General features: G+C 44.8%; 1 protein-coding gene across 2 annotated transcripts in view; it reads right to left on the reverse strand.

Annotated features, from left to right (window-relative positions):
• Nucleotides 1-9,991, reverse strand: part of GK5 (glycerol kinase 5) — a 66,238-nt gene extending 56,247 nt beyond the window's left edge. The window contains exon 1 of one of the 2 annotated variants that reach the window (XM_023215337.1): nucleotides 9,676-9,991. In XM_023215337.1, coding sequence (XP_023071105.1) covers nucleotides 9,676-9,822 — 147 coding nt within the window. In that variant the 5' untranslated portion in view covers nucleotides 9,823-9,991. The remainder of the gene's footprint in view (nucleotides 1-9,675) is intronic. The other variant, XM_023215338.1, reaches the window with a different exon arrangement.
• Nucleotides 9,992-19,245: the final 9,254 nt, after the last annotated feature.

Genomic DNA, 19,245 nt, shown 5'->3' on the forward strand with positions numbered 1-19,245 from the left:
CAGAACTGAGAACTAGGGCACAGAGGAAGCGCCAGAAGCAGCTCTACTGTTTTGGCTCAAAGAATGAGAACGCGAACTCCTAACACTCAGAGGAAATGGCAGAGATCTCCCATTTTTCTTTTTTCCCTTGTCTCCATACTTTTGTACCCACACAATCCTGCAGCAGTGGCAGCAGCAGTTAATTAGTGGTATCAGTGCGTCTCAACAGGTACCTAAAATCCTGAGGAAGGTGAAACTTCCTCTCCAATCAGATGAGCGGTGATCCAAGAGGGTGTGGTCAACCCTATGGCTTTTTTCTCTATGTGTTTCCGCAGCCTAACCCCAGACGCACCCAGCCAAATGGGGTAAGAAAAGCCCCAGCTTTTTGGCCAGGAACCACAAGGGGAGGTTCAGAGAATCAAAAAGTACCAGGGCCGTCTCAGAAACGGAGGAGCTTGGAAAAGATACCACAGAAAGTTGTGTATGAACTCTTAGGCTCACCCCAAAGCTGCACTCGTATGGATGTAATGCTAAACATTATACCAAAGATATTAAGAACACAACTAAAGGACAGACCACTGCCCAGGTCCCAGACTAACTACTAGGTTGCACACACACAGGGCAGATCCAAATAGTACTGCCAAGATTTTGAAAACAAATCTGACATTGAAACTGCAGTCCACAGAAGACTTAATTTGTAGCCTGAACCCAACTGCAATAAATATCTGCCAGAAGAAAAACAACAAAATTCCTCATAGGATTTATAAAACCCCCAGGGTCTTTTAACATAATATTCAAAATTTCTGAATACAATCCAAAACTACAAGGTATATGAAGAACCTGAAAAATCTAACTCATATTGGAAAAGATCATCAAGAAATGCCAATGCCAAGATGACACAGATATCTGATAAACAATCTAAAGCAGCTATTAGGAAAATACTCCAAGAGGAGTGAATACACTTGCAACAAATGGGAAGACAGAAAGTCTCAGCAAAGGTAACTGCAGTAATCATTTAACTACATATGTGTATATCAAGGTCAGTATATCAAGACGTCATGAAGAATGCCTTAAATATATCCCATTTTAAAAAGAAAAAAGAAATTCATGAAAGACGTAAAAAAGAAAATTTTAGAATTGAAAAATGTACTAATTAAAATTTAAAACTTACTTGATGGGCTCAATAGCAGAAGGGAGATAGAATAAAATGAATAAACTTGAAGACAGATCAATAGAAATTATCTGCACAACAGAAAGAAAAAAGATTGGAGGAAAAAAAAAGAACAAAGCCCCAGGGACATACCAAAGGTCTAATATTTGTTTAATCAGGGGTCTTCAAAGATTAAAAGAAAGAGTTCAGAGCAGAAAAAAAAAATTACTTGAGGGAAGTAACAGTGCTAAAAGCTGCCCAAGTTCAGTAAAACCTATATATTCAAGAGGCTCAGAAAACCTTTACTAAATGAACCCAAAGCATTACACACCCAGATATCATAATTAAAATGCGGAAAACTAAAAGCAAAAAAAAAAGTTTGAAACCAGAAACTTCACATATACAGAACAAAAATGTAAATGTGGATTTCTCATCAGTACCATGAAAGCCAGAAATAAGTGGCTCAACATTTACAGTATGCTAAAAGAACTGCCATCCCATATTTCTATAACAAAATCCCAACAGGATTTTTTGTAGATTCTAAAATTTATATTAAGCAAAAACACTAAAATAGCCAAAACAATGTTGCAACAGAATAAAGTCAGAGAGGAAAAAAAAGAATAAAGTTAGAGGCACACTACCCAATTTCAAGACTTACTATAAAGCTACAGTAATCAAAATAGTATGCTATTGGCATAAAAACTGACACAGAGATCAATGGAACAGAATAGAGAGTCCAGAAATAGACTCACAAATATGACTAGTTGATTTTCAACAAAAGTACAGAGGCAATTCCATGGAGAAAAGATAGTTTTTTCAACAAATGGTGTGACAAGTGGACATCCATATGCAAAAAAAAAAAAAATCAGGCCAGGCATCGTGGCTCACACCTGTAATCCCAGAACTTTGGGAGGCCAAGGTGGGCAGACTGCCTGAGCTCAGGAGTTCGCAACCAGCTTGGGCAACACAGTGAAACCCCATCTCTACTAAAAAAAAAAAAAAAAAAAAAAAATAGCCGGTGGGGCAGCAGCACCTGTAGTCCCAGCTACTCGTGAGGCTGAGGCAGGAGAACTGCTTCACCCCGGGAGGTGCAGGTTGCAATGAGCCAAGATCCAACCACTGCACTCCAGCCTGGGCGACAGAGCAAGGCTCCATCTCAAAAAAAAAAAAAAAAATTCAACCTCAACCCAAACTTTACAACTTACAAAAATTAACTCAAAATGGATCAAGATCTAAATGTAAAATGTAAAACTATAAAATGTTTAGAAGAAAACGCAAGAGAAAATCCTTGTGACTTGGTGTTAGGCAAAGAGTTCACCAAAAGTATAATTCATGTAACAAAAAATTGATAAATTGGACTTCATCAAAGTTAAAAACACTTGTTCTGCAAAAGATACTGTTAAGAAAATAAAAAGATAAAAGTACAGACTGGTAGAAAATATGTGCAAATCACATATCCAACATAGGACTAATATCCAGAATATATAAAAAAAAAATTTCAAAACTCAACAGTAAGAAAACAAAGAACTCAATTTAAAAATGGGCAAAAGACTTCAAGCACTCCAACAAAGAAAACATATGGATTACAAATATGTACATGAAGACAGATATTCAGCATCATTAGCCATTAGAGAAATGCAAGTCAAATCAAATAAGTGAAGTTTTAAAAACTAATGATACCAAGTATTGATGAGGATGTGGAACAACTGTAACTCTGATACATTGTTCGTGAGAATGCAAAATGGTATTGTCACTTGGAACACTCTGAATCTCTTGTTAAGCTAAACGTTCACTTACCATATAACCTAGCAATCCCACTCCTAGGTATTTACCCTAGAGAAACTTACCCTGTAAGGTTGTACATAGGACTGGTTCAAAGTTTTGTTTTTTTTTTTTTTTTGAGATGGAGTCTCGCTCTGCCGCCCAAGCTGGAGTGCAGTGGCCGGATCTCAGCTCACTGCAAGCTCCGCCTCCCGGGTTCACACCATTCTCCTGGCTCAGCCTCCCGAGTAGCTGGGAGTACAGGTGCCCGCCACCTCGCCTGGCCAGTTTTTTTGTATTTTTCAGTAGAGACGGGGTTTCACCGTGTTAGCCAGGAAGGTCTTGATCTCCTGACCTCGTGATCCGCGCATCTCGGCCTCCCAAAGTGCTGGGATTACAGGCTTGAGCCACCGCACCCAGCCGGTTCAAAGTTTTTTAATGTTCCCTTTAAAATCTGTACACTAATGTTTATAGCAGCTCTATTCATGATCACCAGAAACTGCCTACATGTACTTCAACAGGTGAATGAATGTAGTACATCCATATAATAGACACTACTCAGAAATAAAAAAGAACAAGTGAGATACATAATAACACGGACAAGTCTCAAAGGCATTATGCTGAAAAAAATCCAGTCTCAAAAGGCTACTTACTGTATGATTCCATTTAAAAAGACAACACTGTGTCATGGAAAACAGATCAGTGGTTATCAGAGGTTAGGTGGGCGGGGAGATGTGACTAAAATAAGGTAACACAAGGGAGCTTGGGGATTACTTCTACACACGTGCTAAAGTTCACATAAGTATATACCAAATGTCTATTTTACTTTAATGTAAAAAATAAAATAAACTTTGTAGGCTGGATGCAGTGGCCTGTAATCCAGTACTTTGGGAGGCCGAGGCAGGAAAATCACTTGAGCCCAGGAATTCTCAGCCTGAGCAACGTGGCAAAACCCCACCTCTACAAAAATACAAAAAGAGTGCAGTGGCCCACACCTGTAGTTCCAGCTACTCAGGAGTCTGAAGTGGGAGGATCACTTGAGTCCAGGAGGTAGAGGATACAGTGAACTGTGGCCACACCACTGCACCCCAGCCTGGGAGACAGAGGGAGACTGTCTCAATAAATAAATAAATAAACAAACAAATTCCGTAAAAATCTATGGCTTCAAGTTAAAATGATGGCTTAAACATATGCATGTATCTCCAATTCCTCCCAGTCTATTAAAAGGAAAACATCAACAAGGTTTAAATGCATGAGGACAAAGAGAAGAGCAAATAGGATCAGATTTTAACAAATTTTTTTTTTTTTTTTTGAGACAGAGTCTTGCTCTGTCGCCCAGGCTGAAGTGCAGTGGCACCATCTCGGCTCACTGCAAGCTCCGCCTCCCAGGTTCACACCATTCTCCTGCCTCAGCCTCCCAAGTAGCTGGGACTACAGGGGCCTGCCACCACGCCTGGCTAATTTTTTATATTTTTTAGTAGAGACGGGATTTCACCATGTTAGCCAGGATGGTCTCGATCTCCTGACCTCGTGATCCGCCCGCCTCAGCCTCCCAAAGTGCTGGGATTACAGGCGTGAGCCACCGCGCCTGGCAACAAATGTTTTTAATACGAACAGAGAGTGGGCAGGTGGTACACGGCTTAGGACAGAGGAGAAAATGCCAATACATCACTGCCTGCTCAGATTACACTGCATCTCTACTCACCCTGGCTCCCATTTCACTCAGAGTAAAACCATTATTCATTATAATGGCCTATAAGACCACAGTCAGGTCACCTCTACCCTTCTCCTGAGAATGTGAGCTCCTAGAGGGCAGGGAATGTGTCTCCTTAGTTCATTTTATCCCCAGCATTTACAAGTGCCTAGGGTTTCTTAGATATTCCATAAAGTGAATGTATGAATGAACATATGAGTGAACTATGAGAGTGATGCCCGTAAGCAGAGAGCAGAGATTCTAGGGTGGAACTCTGGAAATTAGAGGTTCCTCTGAAAGCTGGGATGCCAGATGGGGTTGTACATAGGACTGATTCAAAGTCTTTATAAGGAGCCCCAATTCCTTTCCTCCAGCAAGATCACTGCCCCTCCCTAACCTGGCAGAAAGTAAGAGATTTACTTCTGGAGGGGCTGAACTAGAGTTCTGTACTTGCAAATGACAGATATACCTAAGTGCTAGGGCAAGGCATGGTACCAAAAAAAATGCAGATAACCAATCAAGATCACTACTTAAGGAAAATTTCTAACACGTAGTATGAAAAGTCCAAAATAAAGAAAAAAGGAACTCCAAGGAAACAGTGACAATATGGGGAGTGTAAAGTGTTACACAAGGTGATGTAGAAAAAGAATCTCTTATTCCCCAGTGAGCTCATCAAGAATAGATTTACCACAATCTATTCTCCTGTCAATTAATACTTCTGCCCTTTCTATGTAAGGCTTTTATGACTATAGACTGTAATAGTTTAACTACAAGAAGCACTTTCTTACCCCAGAAAACTCAATGTGGATATCATGCTTCAAGGCTATAAACCTTCAGATTTGACCCAGGGTCACTTCCCCCTCTTTACCAATCAGGATGTCACATACCATCCCCAAACAAGTTGCAGTAGTGAAATCTACTATTTTACAGGACAGCCAAACCAAAATTAGATCAAGAATATAATAAAAGTTAAAAAGAAAAATTTTGGCCGGGCGCGGTGGCTCAAGCCTGTAATCCCAGCACTTTGGGAGGCCGAGACGGGCGGATCACGAGGTCAGGAGATCGAGACCATCCTGGCTAACACGGTGAAACCCCGTCTCTACTAAAAATACAAAAAATTAGCCGGGCGAGGTGGCCGGCGCCTGTGGTCCCAGCTACTCGGGAGGCTGAGGCAGGAGAATGGCGTGAACCCGGGAGGCGGAGGTTGCAGTGAGCTGAGATCAGGCCACTGCACTTCAGCCTGGGCGACAGAGCAAGACTCCGTCTCAAAAAAAAAAAAAAAAGAAAAATTTTTTGAGTAAAAACAAAAGACAACCACCACTTAGTCCATTTTTCAAGCATGTACAGAGAGTACACAGTATTACTGTTTGGAGTGACCTTTCTGTCCTGTTCTTTCAACCAGGACATTATCATTTTTTTATAGTTTCTCATAATGGCATGATGTTCCACTGGGGAACATGATAAATATTCTCCATTTTTAAAACCAAAATATCAAATATTCATATGTAGAGTTTCCAACACAAAATATTCTTCTAGCAGTTAATACATATATTTAAGAGTCCCTAAGAAAGATTTTTTAAAAATACAAATTACGGAAAAAAGCTAAAAATGTACCTCTACTGTTAAACATTTAAAAAATAAAGGCCATCAGAAATAAGACTGATGTCTTCTCACAGCCTATTTTGTTCTTATCTACAAAAGGGAACCTCTTTTTTTTTCTTTTTTAAAAATTTCTTTCCCAGTATCAATCAAATCATACACTAAGAGGTTTTAGGTTTCTATTATACATTCTTTCCATTGGAATATTACAAGAGGTGTAATTTCCACTTGACAGAATAAACACAATCAAGTTCTGTGTCTAAGTCATAGAGTCCTATAACTTCCTAACATTTTAACTGCAATTCAATTATTTATTCTGTAACGATGAGGTAATATACCAGGTACTAAGCAGCAATGTAGACCAACAAGATCCTTGTTCCTAAAAAACTAAAATTATCTGCAGTAAAGGACCAGTTGCTGCTTGTTTTTTTAAAAAAATTTCTATTCATTGGCTGGGCACAGTGGCTCACGCCTGTAATCCCAGCACTTTGGGAGGCTGAGAAAGGTGGATCACGAGGTCAGGAGATCGAGACCATCCTGGCTAACATAGTGAAACCCCGTCTCTACTAAAAATACAAAAAATTAGCCAGGCGTAGTGCTGGGCACCTGTAGTCCCAACTACTCGGGCGGCTGAGGCAGGAGAATAGTGTGAACCTGGAGGGTGGAGCTTGCAGTGAACTGAGATCGTGTCACTGCACTCCAGCCTGGGCAACAGAGTGAGACTCCGTCTCAAACAAACAACAAAAAAATTTTATTCATTGTGGACCAACAATTTTTAAAATACAATTAAGTTTCTAGTCCAGGTGCAGTAACTCGTGCCTGTAATCCCAGCACTTTAGGAGGCTGAGGCAGGAGGATTGCTTGAGCCCAGGAGTACAAGGTTGCAGTGAACTATGATCAGGCCACCTGGGGGACAGAGTTAGAATCTGTCTCTAAAAATAACAATAATTTTTATAAAGTTTCCAGAAAAAAAAAAAGGCACACAAAATACAATCCCAAATCTTTCATTACTGGAATCAATAGACACAAAATTACTCTGCTAAGTTGCTACACAAGTTCCTAAATACTCAGTTTTCTTTTATTATCTCAATCCTAGCAGCCCTGTAACTACACTTTGAGCAGTACTGCTATAAACTCCTACCACATGGAGAGGAATTGCTGTACATTTCTAAATCTACGACTGTGCTTTACCCGGGAAAAGCAGGCATTTTTTTTTTCTTTTTTGTATTTTTATTTACTCATATCTTTCTTTTATCCAGACACATTTTCCACAGTTTAGAGTCTGTGCAAATCATCCTGGCCTCCTGCCATTCACAGCAATCTTGATCCATCTTTGGGATTCTTCATTCCTAAAAAAACTAATTATCTGCCCCAAATTATATATTAACTGTGAAACTTTGCATTTTGTAGTCATTTTCTCCCTTCAGTTCCAAAAATTTCAATTCCTTAAAAGAAAAATAAAACAAACAAACAAAACAACCAGTGCTTAAAAGTACTTTGTGTCTAGACTTATAAGGGAGACTTTAAAAAGTATCATTGTGTTTGTGATAAATACTCTTAGAAAGATAAGGAGTACCCAGTCACTGAAGGGTGCTGTGTGCCTTTCATTTGTCCTTTCAGCCTGGGATAGGGATAGTGTGTGGGTGGGTGGGCAGTGTTCCCACACAGCTAGCCAGAGAAGGGACCAGGGAGCTGCTACAGTCTCAGTTCCACTGTCTTGGTCCTGAAACCTAAATGGAGGCCGGGCGTGGTGGCTCACGCCTGTAATCCCAGCGCTTTGGGAGGCCAAGTTGGGTGGATCACCTGAGGTCAAGAGTTCAAGACCAGCCTGGCCAACATAGCAAAACCCTGTCTCTAAGAAAATACAAAAATTAGCAATGCATGATGGCGGGTGCCTGTAATCCCAGCTACTCAGGAGGCTGAGGCAAGAGAATTGCTTGAACCCAGGAGGTGGAGGTTGCAGTGAGCCGAGATCATGCCACTGCACTCCAGCCTGGGTGACGAGCAAGACTCCATCTCAAAAAAAAAAAAAAAAAAAAAAAAACTGCATAGAAGGAAGTCTGATGTTTCCTCAAAACAAATGCTCAGAGCAGTCACTACTCACTGGCACTCTAGCTGGACCCACTCCTGGGCAAGTGCTACAAAGAAAAACACCTCTAAGGTGGTTGGAAGAAGAATGGGACACTGAGTAAAAGGGGGAATACAGTGCTGCTGGGAATGGTTAGGTAACTGATGGCTCCTGCCCTCCCTCAAATTCTTAACATAAAAAGATGTTGGTACTGGGAAGAGAAAATAAGAACACCATAACAGGCTGGCTGCAGTGGCTCACGGCTGTAACCTTGGCACTTTGGGAGGCCAAGGCAGGTGAATTACTTGAGCCCAGGAATTCTAGACCAGCCTGCGCAACATGGCAAAATCCCATCACTATAAAAAAAATACAAACAAATTTAGCCAGGCATGGTGGCCCTTTGCCTGTAGTCACAGCTACTGGGGGGGCTGAGGTGGAAGGATCACTTGAGCCCAGGAGATCAAAGCTGCAGTGAGCTGAGATCACACCACTGCACTCCAGCCTGGGTGACAAAGTGAGACCCTGTTTCAAAAGAAAAAAAGGAACAACAATAAGGACACCATAACAAATAAACATTATTTTTGGTGCACTGACAATTGTGTAGAAATCAACACTTCATTAATATGAGAACAGAAGGACATCAATTTGTTGGTTGCTGACCAATATTAACAGTTCAAGGCTTTACTAACATCCAACCAATGACTTGGCAGGTCTCTCAAACGAGGGGAAATAAAGAATTTTATGAATTCTCAAAGACCGACAATAGAAAAGTGATGACCACACAGCCTTCGAAACTTGCCCAGTACCTCTAACATCCACAGCAATCAGTTGCTCACGAAAGGAACCAGCATTTTGTGGAGTAGTAGTTAATAATGATGACAAGTGATGAATAGAGAATAAACTTAAATTCTACAAAGATATGAAAAGTTATTGAGGCACAAGTCCAAAGGCTATAATAAATAAAAAAGAAAAAAAAGTTGTCAAAAATTAAAATGTAAATAAAGATGTGGTAGGAGATCTATCAGGGAAGTGCAGGAAGAACCCAGCAACTCACAAACCACCCTCTGGCTGGATGTGCACAGCCTGCCCAGTTCCGTTCGGCAAGTCACCTCAGTCCCATCCAGGTAAGGCTGGACAGGTGGTTCCCCAGGTGGCAGGAGGCGAACGAGCGCCCCAGGTCATACACCGGGCCCCTGGTGCCCTCAGTCTGGACAGGAAGGGCGCGCGGGGTTCAGCCTAGCCCAGGGAGGGAACGCGAAGATTCAGCCGGTCTGGGCGCGCCGCTCTGGCTCCAGGGCCCGCGGGTGCTGCAGGTGGCCGCGTCCAGGGCGGTAGGTGGGGCCCGCCCGCTCCCCTCCCGAGGCCAGACCCCTGGACTCAGCGAAACCCAGTCAGACCCGCGCCCCACGGCCGCCTCCAAGTCACCTTCTGCGCGCTGGAGCCGCAGACCCGCGCCGCCCGGTCATAGACGTGGCAGCGGATCACAGAACTGCCCACGTCCAGCCCCAGCACGAAGCCAGCGTGCCGCGGCTCCTGCGCTCTCTGCTCCGGGTCGGTGGGCAGCCCAGACATCCCGATCCCACACGCCTCTCTGCTACAGACCTCTCCCCAGAGGGCGCACTATAAATCCCGATGCTCCAGAATCCCAGGGTGCGGTGCCGGGCCGCCGCCCCCAACCCAGCCCACAACCCAGCTCCGCGGGAGAGTTTAGAGAGGCCGGGCCCCTGCCGCGGGCTCCACCCCGGCGCCGTGACGTCACGGGCGCGCGCCGGCGGCCGCGAGGGAGGGGTGGAGGTGAGCTGGTTTGTGTCGTGCCCTGGCGCCCGAGGTCGCCAGCTATGCTCAGCCTCCAGTTGCGAGCCGCTGTTGGATTGACTTGGCCCTTAACTCTTTTTTTTTTTTTTTTTTGAGACGGAGTCTCACTTTGTCGCCCTGGCTGGAGTGCGGTGGCACGATCTCCGCTGACTGCAACCTCCGCCTCCCCGGTTCAAGCGATTCTCTTGCCTCAGCCTCCCAAGTAAATAGGATTACAGGCGCGCTCCACCACGCCCGCCTAACTTTTGTAATTTTAGTAGAGAAGGGGTTTCACCATGTTGATCAGGCTGGTCTCAATCTCCTGATCTCGTGATCCGCTCGCCTCAGCTTCCCAAATTGCTGAGATTGCAGGCGTGAGCCACTGAGCCCGGCGGCCCTTAACTCTTATTTTTTCTCTTGCGTCTCCAGCTTCCTGAGAGGCAGCGCCTGCGTTTCTCTTAACCCTAGCTACATTTGAGGAATGTCTATTAAAGAAAAATAGCTACCCCATATGCTAATCGTGAGGAGGAAAATATAGGCTAGTTCATATAAAAATCTCAGAAAGTTTCGAGGTGCCATAAGGCACATTTATTCATTTCTCACCCATGATTATGACTAGAGTGCTGGAGAAATTTTTATCTCTGAGTAACTTTGGCAGACTAACCTGGGTCTCTGCATTCGTGCAGAATTTTTGAAGCTTAAACCATTTGTAGAGGTCACTACCAAATATGGTTTCCATTTTTTTTGCTAACATTTTGGGTGCGACTTTATTTCAGTATTATTAAATGCACAGCCATTGAATATGCTAGAGTTGAATAAAGTGCTGTTTTTCAAAAATGAAATAAAACAAGTGCCATAAAAAATTCAAAATTTGGCCAAAAGTATTAATGTTTATTAACAAACTGAGAGTTGTCCATGACTTCTTTTCCCAGAAAACGTGGTAAAGTTTGCACACAATGCAAAGCGGTAAATATTTGCTAAATGAAATATGACGCAAGGAAAAAGACTTTTCCCAGCCCTCTAGTGGGAAAGAAAGGAGAAAGCTTAATTAAGGTGGCTGCTTTGACCATCACACTCCACTCAGGCGGTTGCTTTTTTTGGAATCTGAAAACCTCACAGAGGTCCTTTACCTTTTGTTGCTGCCCAAGGGGATGGGCTCATCCAGACACTTGACCAAAGGGAACAAGGCGTCCTGTGGAAATTTCGAGATTCTCGCGGCTCAGGTTCCTGGGCCTGGAACTTTCCTGGGGAAGGTCCTGATCTGCAGGGAGTGGGGAGGTGGTTCCGCCTGTGCCACCCACCTCTCCACTGCCACCAGCAATCTGTGAAGTCAGGGCCTGAAAATATTCCTTATCTTCATTTTGTAAAATTAGCAAACATATGAATATATGTTTTGTGTGAAAAGGTTTAACAGTGCCAACTGGTATATCAATTAAAAAGTGAAAGATAATCATTTTGGCTGGGCGCGGGGGGGACTCATGACTGTAATCCCAGCACTTTGGGAGGCCCAGGTGGGCGGATAACTTGAGGTCAGAAGTTTGAGAGCAACCTGGGCAACATGGTGAAACCCCATCTCTACAAAAATACAAAAATTAGCTGGGCGTGGTAGCCAGCTCCTGTAATCCCAGCTACTGGGGAGGCTGAGGCAGGAGAATCACTTGAACCCGGGAGGCGGAGGTTGCAGTGAGCCAAGATCATGCCACTGCACTCCAGCCTGGGCGACACAGCAAGACTCTGCCTCGAAATAAATAAATACCTACATGCATACATACATACATACTCATTTTGAAACAAAACTTTTTTTAGTGTTGGGGTCCGCGTGTTTCCTGAACAAAGGAATGAACACACAAGACAACACAAGACAAGACAAACATGGCGGCTGCCCCGAACAACATGCTCCGCTTTATTTTATACCATCGTTTGTGGAATGTTACCAAGTCACAAGACACATTGTTGTTTTTCTGACCTTTCCCTGACTTTCTGAATTTCCAAGATGTTTACATATAAACAAGCCCCCAGGGTCTGCTATTTGCAACTGAGGCCTATCTTGTAGGCTGCTTTGTCCTCCCTGTTTGCAGAGGAGGAATGCCCAGCTTCCTTTGCAAGAGCGGGACTTATAATATTAATGGGGGAATGGCCTGCTTCGTTTGCAAGAGCAGGATTTATAATATTAATGGGGGAATGGCCTGCTTCGTTTGCAAGAGCATATAGTCCTCTACATTTTAGACAGGGTCTTGCACTGTCACCCAGGCTATAGTGCTGTGGGGCCACCTCAGCTCACTGCAGCCTCGACCTTCTGGGCTCAGGTGATCCAACTGCCTCAGCCTCCCAAGTAGCTGGGACTACAACCACCACACCCGCCTAATTTTTGCATTTTTTGTAGAGAGACTGTTTCGCCATGTTGGCCAGGGTGGTCTTGAACTCCTGGCCTCAAGTGATCCTCCCACCTTGTTCTCCCAAAGTGCTGGGATTACGGGTGTGAGTCATTGCGCCCAGTCAAATCATTCTTTTTTTTTTTTTTTCTTTTTTGAGATGGAGTCTTGCCCTTGTTTGCCCAGGCTGGAGTGCAGTGCTGCTATCTGGGCTCACTGCAACCTCCACCTCCTGGGTCTGAGTGATTCTCTTGCCTCAGCCTCCCAAGTAGCTGGGACTACAGGCACTGGCCACAATGTCCAGCTAATTTTTGTGTTTTTAGTAGAGTTGGGGTTTCACCATGTTGGCCAGGATGGTCTGGATCTCTTGACCTCGTGATCTGCCCACCATGGCCTCCCAAAGTGCTGGGATTACAGGCGTGAGCCACTGCGCAGGGCCAAGTCATTCTTTTGGCCACATTGTCCTGTTTATCAACTTGCTTTCAGGCAATTTGGCAAAATTGGCTCTTTGGCCATACAACGTGAAGCTTGGAACATACACCTGGACGAGTGTGTTTTTTTTTTGTTTGTACCCTGTTCAACAGTACTGATTTGTTCCAAGTGGCCTCAGGACTGCCTTCACCAGTGCTGACCATTTTGGTCGTGTGTGTGTGTGTGTGTGTTTGTGCGTGTGTGTGTGTGTAAATTATTGTAATTTGAAATAAATGACTAATGGGTCCAGTACTGGTCAGGGTTCTCCAGAGAAATAGAACCAATAGGATAGAGAGAAAGAGAAAGAGAGGTTTATTATTTTAAGGAGTTTCTTCATATGATTGTGAGGGCTGGCAAGTCCTGAATATTTCTGGGGCAGGCTAGCAGGCTGGAAACTCAAGAAGAGTTTCCATGTTGCAGTTTTGAGGAGACTTCCTTCTTTGGGAAACCTGTCTTTGTTCTTAAAGCTTAAAACCAACCTTGTGTGAGACTCACTCAGGTTTTGGAGGGTGATCTGCTTTACTCAAAGTCTACTAATTTAAATGTTAATTACTTCTAAGAAATACCTTCACAACACCTAGACTGGTGTTTGACCAAGCAGCTGGGCATACAGTGTGTCTAACTAGCCTAGCCAAGTTCACACATAATAGTATCCATATCAGTTCCCCACTCACAACAGAGAAAATGGCTTTGTATTACCTGATGTTAATATTTAGTATATTTCTCAAGTGATATTTCTTGGCTTCTTGAAACCTGACACTTCCTTAATGATCCTTTTTATAAATTCAAATAAATTATATTGAGTATTATCAAAATCATAGAATTTTAAAACGGGGCCAGGGAGGGTGCAGACCAACTGGGCATGCGCCAGGTGACGTCAATCCGAAGAGACCAAGATTTACCTGGTCGCACCTGCGGAATGCCCCCCGACACACCCGTGCCCCGCCTATTGCCCTCCCACTCCTAGAAAAGCCACTCTTGGCCAGGGTCCCATGCGGACTTCCCAGCCCCACTCCTGTCGGGATGTCGGGACTGCCGGAACTCCGTCCCAGAGCTTCACCGGGGGACTCTGCCAGCCTCCTTTGTCGGAGGCCGAGAGACCTGTTTCCCACACCTTAAGTGACCAAAATAAACTTGCAGTTTTGCTCCTACACTTGCCTACCTGCTGGTTCTTTTGCGCTCGCTCGGCTGGTCTTAGAAAAACAAATCAGTTGGTGCCGAAGACCCGAGAGGAGACCCCTCCTCAGGCCTCTAGGGGTTGAGGAACCTCCTCCTGCTCCCACGCCACAGACGGACCAGGACCTGAGACCCACTTCCCTCACTCTCATGGCCTCTCTGGGGTAAGTGCCCTTGTCTCCTCTTTACCTCCCTCGGCCAAAAATCCTGCTCAGGTCTGAGGCCCACTTTTGAGCCACCATGTGGCTCGGGAGACCCGTTCAGGACGGACACGTCCACCTGAAGGTAATCTCCACTTTGGCTCCATGAGCCTCCAGTCTGTCTCTGCTGGTTCCAAAGGACGCTTTGAAGCCAGGCAGAGATCCACTTCCATTTCCATTGTGTCCATTGTCTAAGTAAAGAGGAAACAAACGGGAAACCCCCCCAGTCCAAATTTCCAAAGAGCACCCCCTTAGGGTGCCTCCTAGCCAATTTAAAAATCTTACAGCTTGAACAAGACCTTAGGAGGAAGCGGTTAATTTTCCTTTCCACTGTGGCGTGATCGATCTCAGCAATTTCTGCCAGCAGCTAGGCAAGTGGTCCGAAATTAATTACGTACAAGGCTTTTGGGCCTTAAGCTCTCGTCCCTGTACTCCTCCTTCTCTCCACCCCCTCCCTTCCTGCCCAGACTCCTCATTCTCCCCCCATCCAGACTCCTTCTTCCTCCTCCTTATCTACTAGTAATCCACTCGGTCCTGTGCCTCCTTCGGGGCCCCCAACTGGCTGTCTTGAGTCCCCTATCTCTGCCCACACCCTCCTACAGTGTTAGCACCTTTGTGAGAGGTGGCTGGGGCGGAGGGGGTAGTCAGAGTACATGTCCCTTTTTCATTGGCCGATCTTTCCAAAATTGAGGAGCGTTTAGGTGATTTCTCAGCTAATCCTACCATATACATAAAGGAATTTAGATACCTTTGTCAGGCCTATGACTTAACTTGGCATGACCTCCAGGTTATCCTAACCTCTAAACTGACTGAGGTTCTAACCCAGTATACCCGGTTAGATCCGGCCTCCCTCACAGGGGCCACCATTTTGGTGTCTTATTTCATTTCTCAATCAGCTCCTGACATTTGTAAAAAACTTCAAAAGGTAGAGGATGGTCCTCAGGCACCAATACAAGACCTAGTTAAATTAGCCTTTAAGGTCTATAACTCCAGAGAGGAGATGGCAGGCTCGCCTTGAACAGAAGTTACAGCTCCTAGCAGCAGCTTTACAGCCCAGTTGTAACCCCAGACCAGAGAGCACACACCCCACAGACTCCAAAGCTACAAAAGGAGCCTGCTATAAGTGCGGCAAGGCAGGACACTATGCCAACAGGTGTCTGCAAGGTCCCCAAGCCCCAACGCAGCCTTGCTATAAGTGCAAGGCATCAGGACATTAGGCCAGTGAATGTCCTAACCCTCGTCCACCGGCAACCCCCTGCCCTGCTTGCCAGCAGGGAGGACACTGGAAGTCTGATTGCCCCACCCTGAGAACAGGTGCTGCGTCTCCACGTGACCCCCTTTCCCAGGATCCTGGGAGCTCCTTCCAGCTCCTACATCTGGATGATGACGACAACTGAAGGTGCCGAGACTTGGGGACCCCCATCACCCTCGCCGAGCCACGGGTAACTCTCCTGGTGGCGGGTAAGACAATTTTTTAATCAACAGTGAGGCTACCTATTCTGTTTTGCCATCCTTCTCTGGACCTAGCCTTCCATCCAGTATCTCTGTAGTAGGAGTAAGCGGAAAGCCATCCACTCCACAAAAACTCCACTCCTTATTTGCTGCCTGGCCAACAACTACTTTGCGCACTCGTTCCTCATTCCCAGCTAAAAGGGCCCCTACCGAAAGCAATCAGTGGAAATCAGTTTGGCTTTCCCCAACTTGCCTCAAACTTACTAAATTTTCTTAACTATCTCATAATCCCCAACCTTGCCAGGACCATCCTTCTGGGTTTTGCCTATATTCCAACAAATGTTTCCATTCCTCATTCCTATACTAATACTGTGCCTTATTTTATTTTTCATCCATGCGTCCAAATACCAACCATGGGCCCCGACCTTAACGACGCCCCTTAACAGCAGGAAGTAGCCAGACAGACCATGGCGCCCCTTTATCACTATTATCAATAAAAGGTTGGACCATTTGGACGAACGGAGGCAAGATGGTGCACTTCCGGGTTCTTCTTCACGACCAACTCTTCCCGCGCGCGTGAAAATGCAGCCGGCGCCCAGGGAGGGTTCAGACCAACTGGGCATGCACCAGGTGACGTCAATCTGAAGAGACCAAGATTTACCTGGTCGCACCTGCGGAATGCCCCCTGACACGCCCGTGCCCCGCCTATTGCCCTCCCACTCCTAGAAAAGCCGCTCTTGGCCAGGGTCCCACACAGACTTCCCAGCTCCACTCCTGTCGGGATGTCGGGACTGCCGGAACTCCGTCCAAGAGCTTCACCGGGGGGGACTCTGTCGGCCTTCTTTGCCGGAGGCCGAGAGACCTCTTCCCCACACCTTAAGTGACCAAAATAAACTTGCAGTTTTGCTCCTACACTTGCCTACCCGCTGGTTCTTTTGCGCTCACTCGGCTGGTCTTAGAAAAACAAATCAGAAACCACTTAATCTAGTGTTTCTCAAATTGTTTTCAGATCTTGAACAACTTTGAGGCCCTGATGAACACTATCTTCCCAAGAAGATGCTTATACACACAAAATTTTGCACATAACTTCAGGTGCTGGGTGTTGGGTAAAGCAAACATAAAGATCTCAGGTAAAAATCAAGATCTTATTTCACAGTTGAGTAGGAGAGGCCTGGGGGAACAAAGAGATACCTGTTTCTCCCACTTTCTTTGTTCTCTGTCAGCACCTCCTACCCTGTTCTTCCCTAAGGGAAAGGAGTATATGGGTAACAGGGCTCAGAGGCTTCTAAGGCCCTTTGATAACTGGTCAGTCATTCTTTTTTTTTTTTTAATTTTTAAAAAGTTTTATGGGTACATAGTAGGTGTATATATTTTTGGGTTACATGAGATATTTGGATACAGGTATGATAATCACATCAGGGTAAATAGGGTATCCTTTATGTCAAGCATTTATCCTTTGTGTTGCAAATAACCCAATTATACTCTTTTATTTTTAAATGTACAACTAAATTGACTGTCAAAAAATACTCGATGTTGGTATGAATGTGGTGAAAGGGGAACACTTAGACTGCTGTTGAGAATGTAAATTAGTACAGCCTCTATGAAAAACAGTGTGGAGATTCCTTAAAAGAACTAAAAGTAGATCTACCATTTGATCCAGCAATCCCACTACTGGGTATCTACCCAAAAGAAAATAAGTCATTATATGAAAAATACACCTGCACAAATATATTTATTGCAGCACAATTCACAATTGCAAAGATATGGAACCAACCTAAGCGCCCATCAACTAATGGGTGAATAAAGAAAATGTGGTATGTGTGTATATATATATACACTATGGAATACTACTCAGCCATAAAAAGGAATGAAATAATGTCTTACAGCAACTTGAATGGAGCTGGAGGCCATTATTCTGAGTGAATTAACCCAGGAATGGAAAACCAAAGAAGTGGGAGCTAAGTACACAAAGATACACAAAGTCATATAACAGACTTTGGAGACCCAGAAAGAGGAGGGTGGGACGGGGGTGTGTGATAAGAAGCTATCTGTTGGGTACAATGTACACTACTCAGGTGACTGGTGCACTAAAATGTCAGAATTCACCGATATATAATTCATCCATGTAACCCAAAACCACTTGTACCCCAAAAGCTATTGAAATAAAAAAATTAATGTGATCTTTAACTATAGACACCCTGTCGTGCTATCAAATACTGGATCTTATTATTCTTTCTATTTTTTTTTTTGGTACCTATTAGCTATCCCCACTTCCCCCAGCCCTATACCTCACCCCTGTCCACTACCCTTACCAGCCCCTGGTAACCATCCTTCTACTCTCTATCTCCATGAGTTCAATTATTTTAATTTGTAGCTCCCACAAATAACTGAGAACATGTGAAGTTTGTCTTTCTCTGCCTGGCTTATTTCACCTAACATAATGACCTCCATTTCCATTCATGTTGTAAATGACAGTGTCAGGCCTCTGAGCCCAAGCCAAGCCATTGCATCCCCCGTGACTTGCATGTATACGCCCACATGGCCTGAAGTAACTGAAGAATCACAAAAGAAGTGAAAATATCCTGCCCCGCCTTAACTGATGACATTCCACCACAAAATAAGTGAAAATGGCCAGTCCTTGCCTTAAGTGATGACATTACCTTGTGAAAGTCCTTTTCCTGGCTCATCCTGGCTCAAAAACTCCCCCACTGAGCACCTTGTGACCCCCACTCCTGCCTGCCAGAGAACAACCCCCTTTGACTATAATTTTCCTTTACCTACCCAAATCCTATAAAACGGCCCCACCCTTATCTCCCTTCACTGACTCTCTTTTCGGACTCAGCCCCCCTACACTCAGGTGAAATAAACAGCCATGTTGCTCACACAAAGCCTGTTTGGTGGTCTCTTCACATGGACGCACATGACATTTTGGTGCTGTGCCTCGGATCAGGGGACCTCCCTTGGGAGATCAATCCCCTGTCCTCCTGCTCTTTGCTCTGTGAGAAAGATCCACCTATGACCTCTAGTTCTCAGACCAACCAGCCCAAGGAACATCTTACCAATATTAAATCGGGTAAGCGGCCTCTTTTTACTCTCTTCTCCAACCTCTCTCACTATCCCTCAACCTCTTTCTCCTCTCAATCGTGGCACCACCCTTCAATCTCTTCCTTCTCTTAATTTCAATTCCTTTCATTTTCTGGTAGAAACAAAGGAGACGTGTTTTATCTGTCAACCCAAAACGCCGGCGCCCGTCACAGACTGGGGAAGGCAGCCTTCCCTTGGTGTTTAATCATTGCAGGGACGCCTCTCTGATTACTCACCCACATTTCAGAGGTGTCTGACCACGCCGCAGGGATGCCTGCCTTGGTCCTTCACCCTTAGCGGCAAGTCCCGCTTTTCTGGGGGAGGGGCAAGCACCCCGACCCCCTTCTCTCCCTGTCTCTACCCCTTCTCTGCTTTTCTACGGAAGGGGCAAGCACCCCAACCCCTTCTCTTCGTGTTTCTACCCCTTCTCTGCTTTTCTGGGGGAG

This window comes from Piliocolobus tephrosceles, chromosome 2 (assembly GCF_002776525.5).
Source record: "Piliocolobus tephrosceles isolate RC106 chromosome 2, ASM277652v3, whole genome shotgun sequence".
Classification (NCBI taxonomy): Eukaryota; Metazoa; Chordata; class Mammalia; order Primates; family Cercopithecidae; genus Piliocolobus; species Piliocolobus tephrosceles.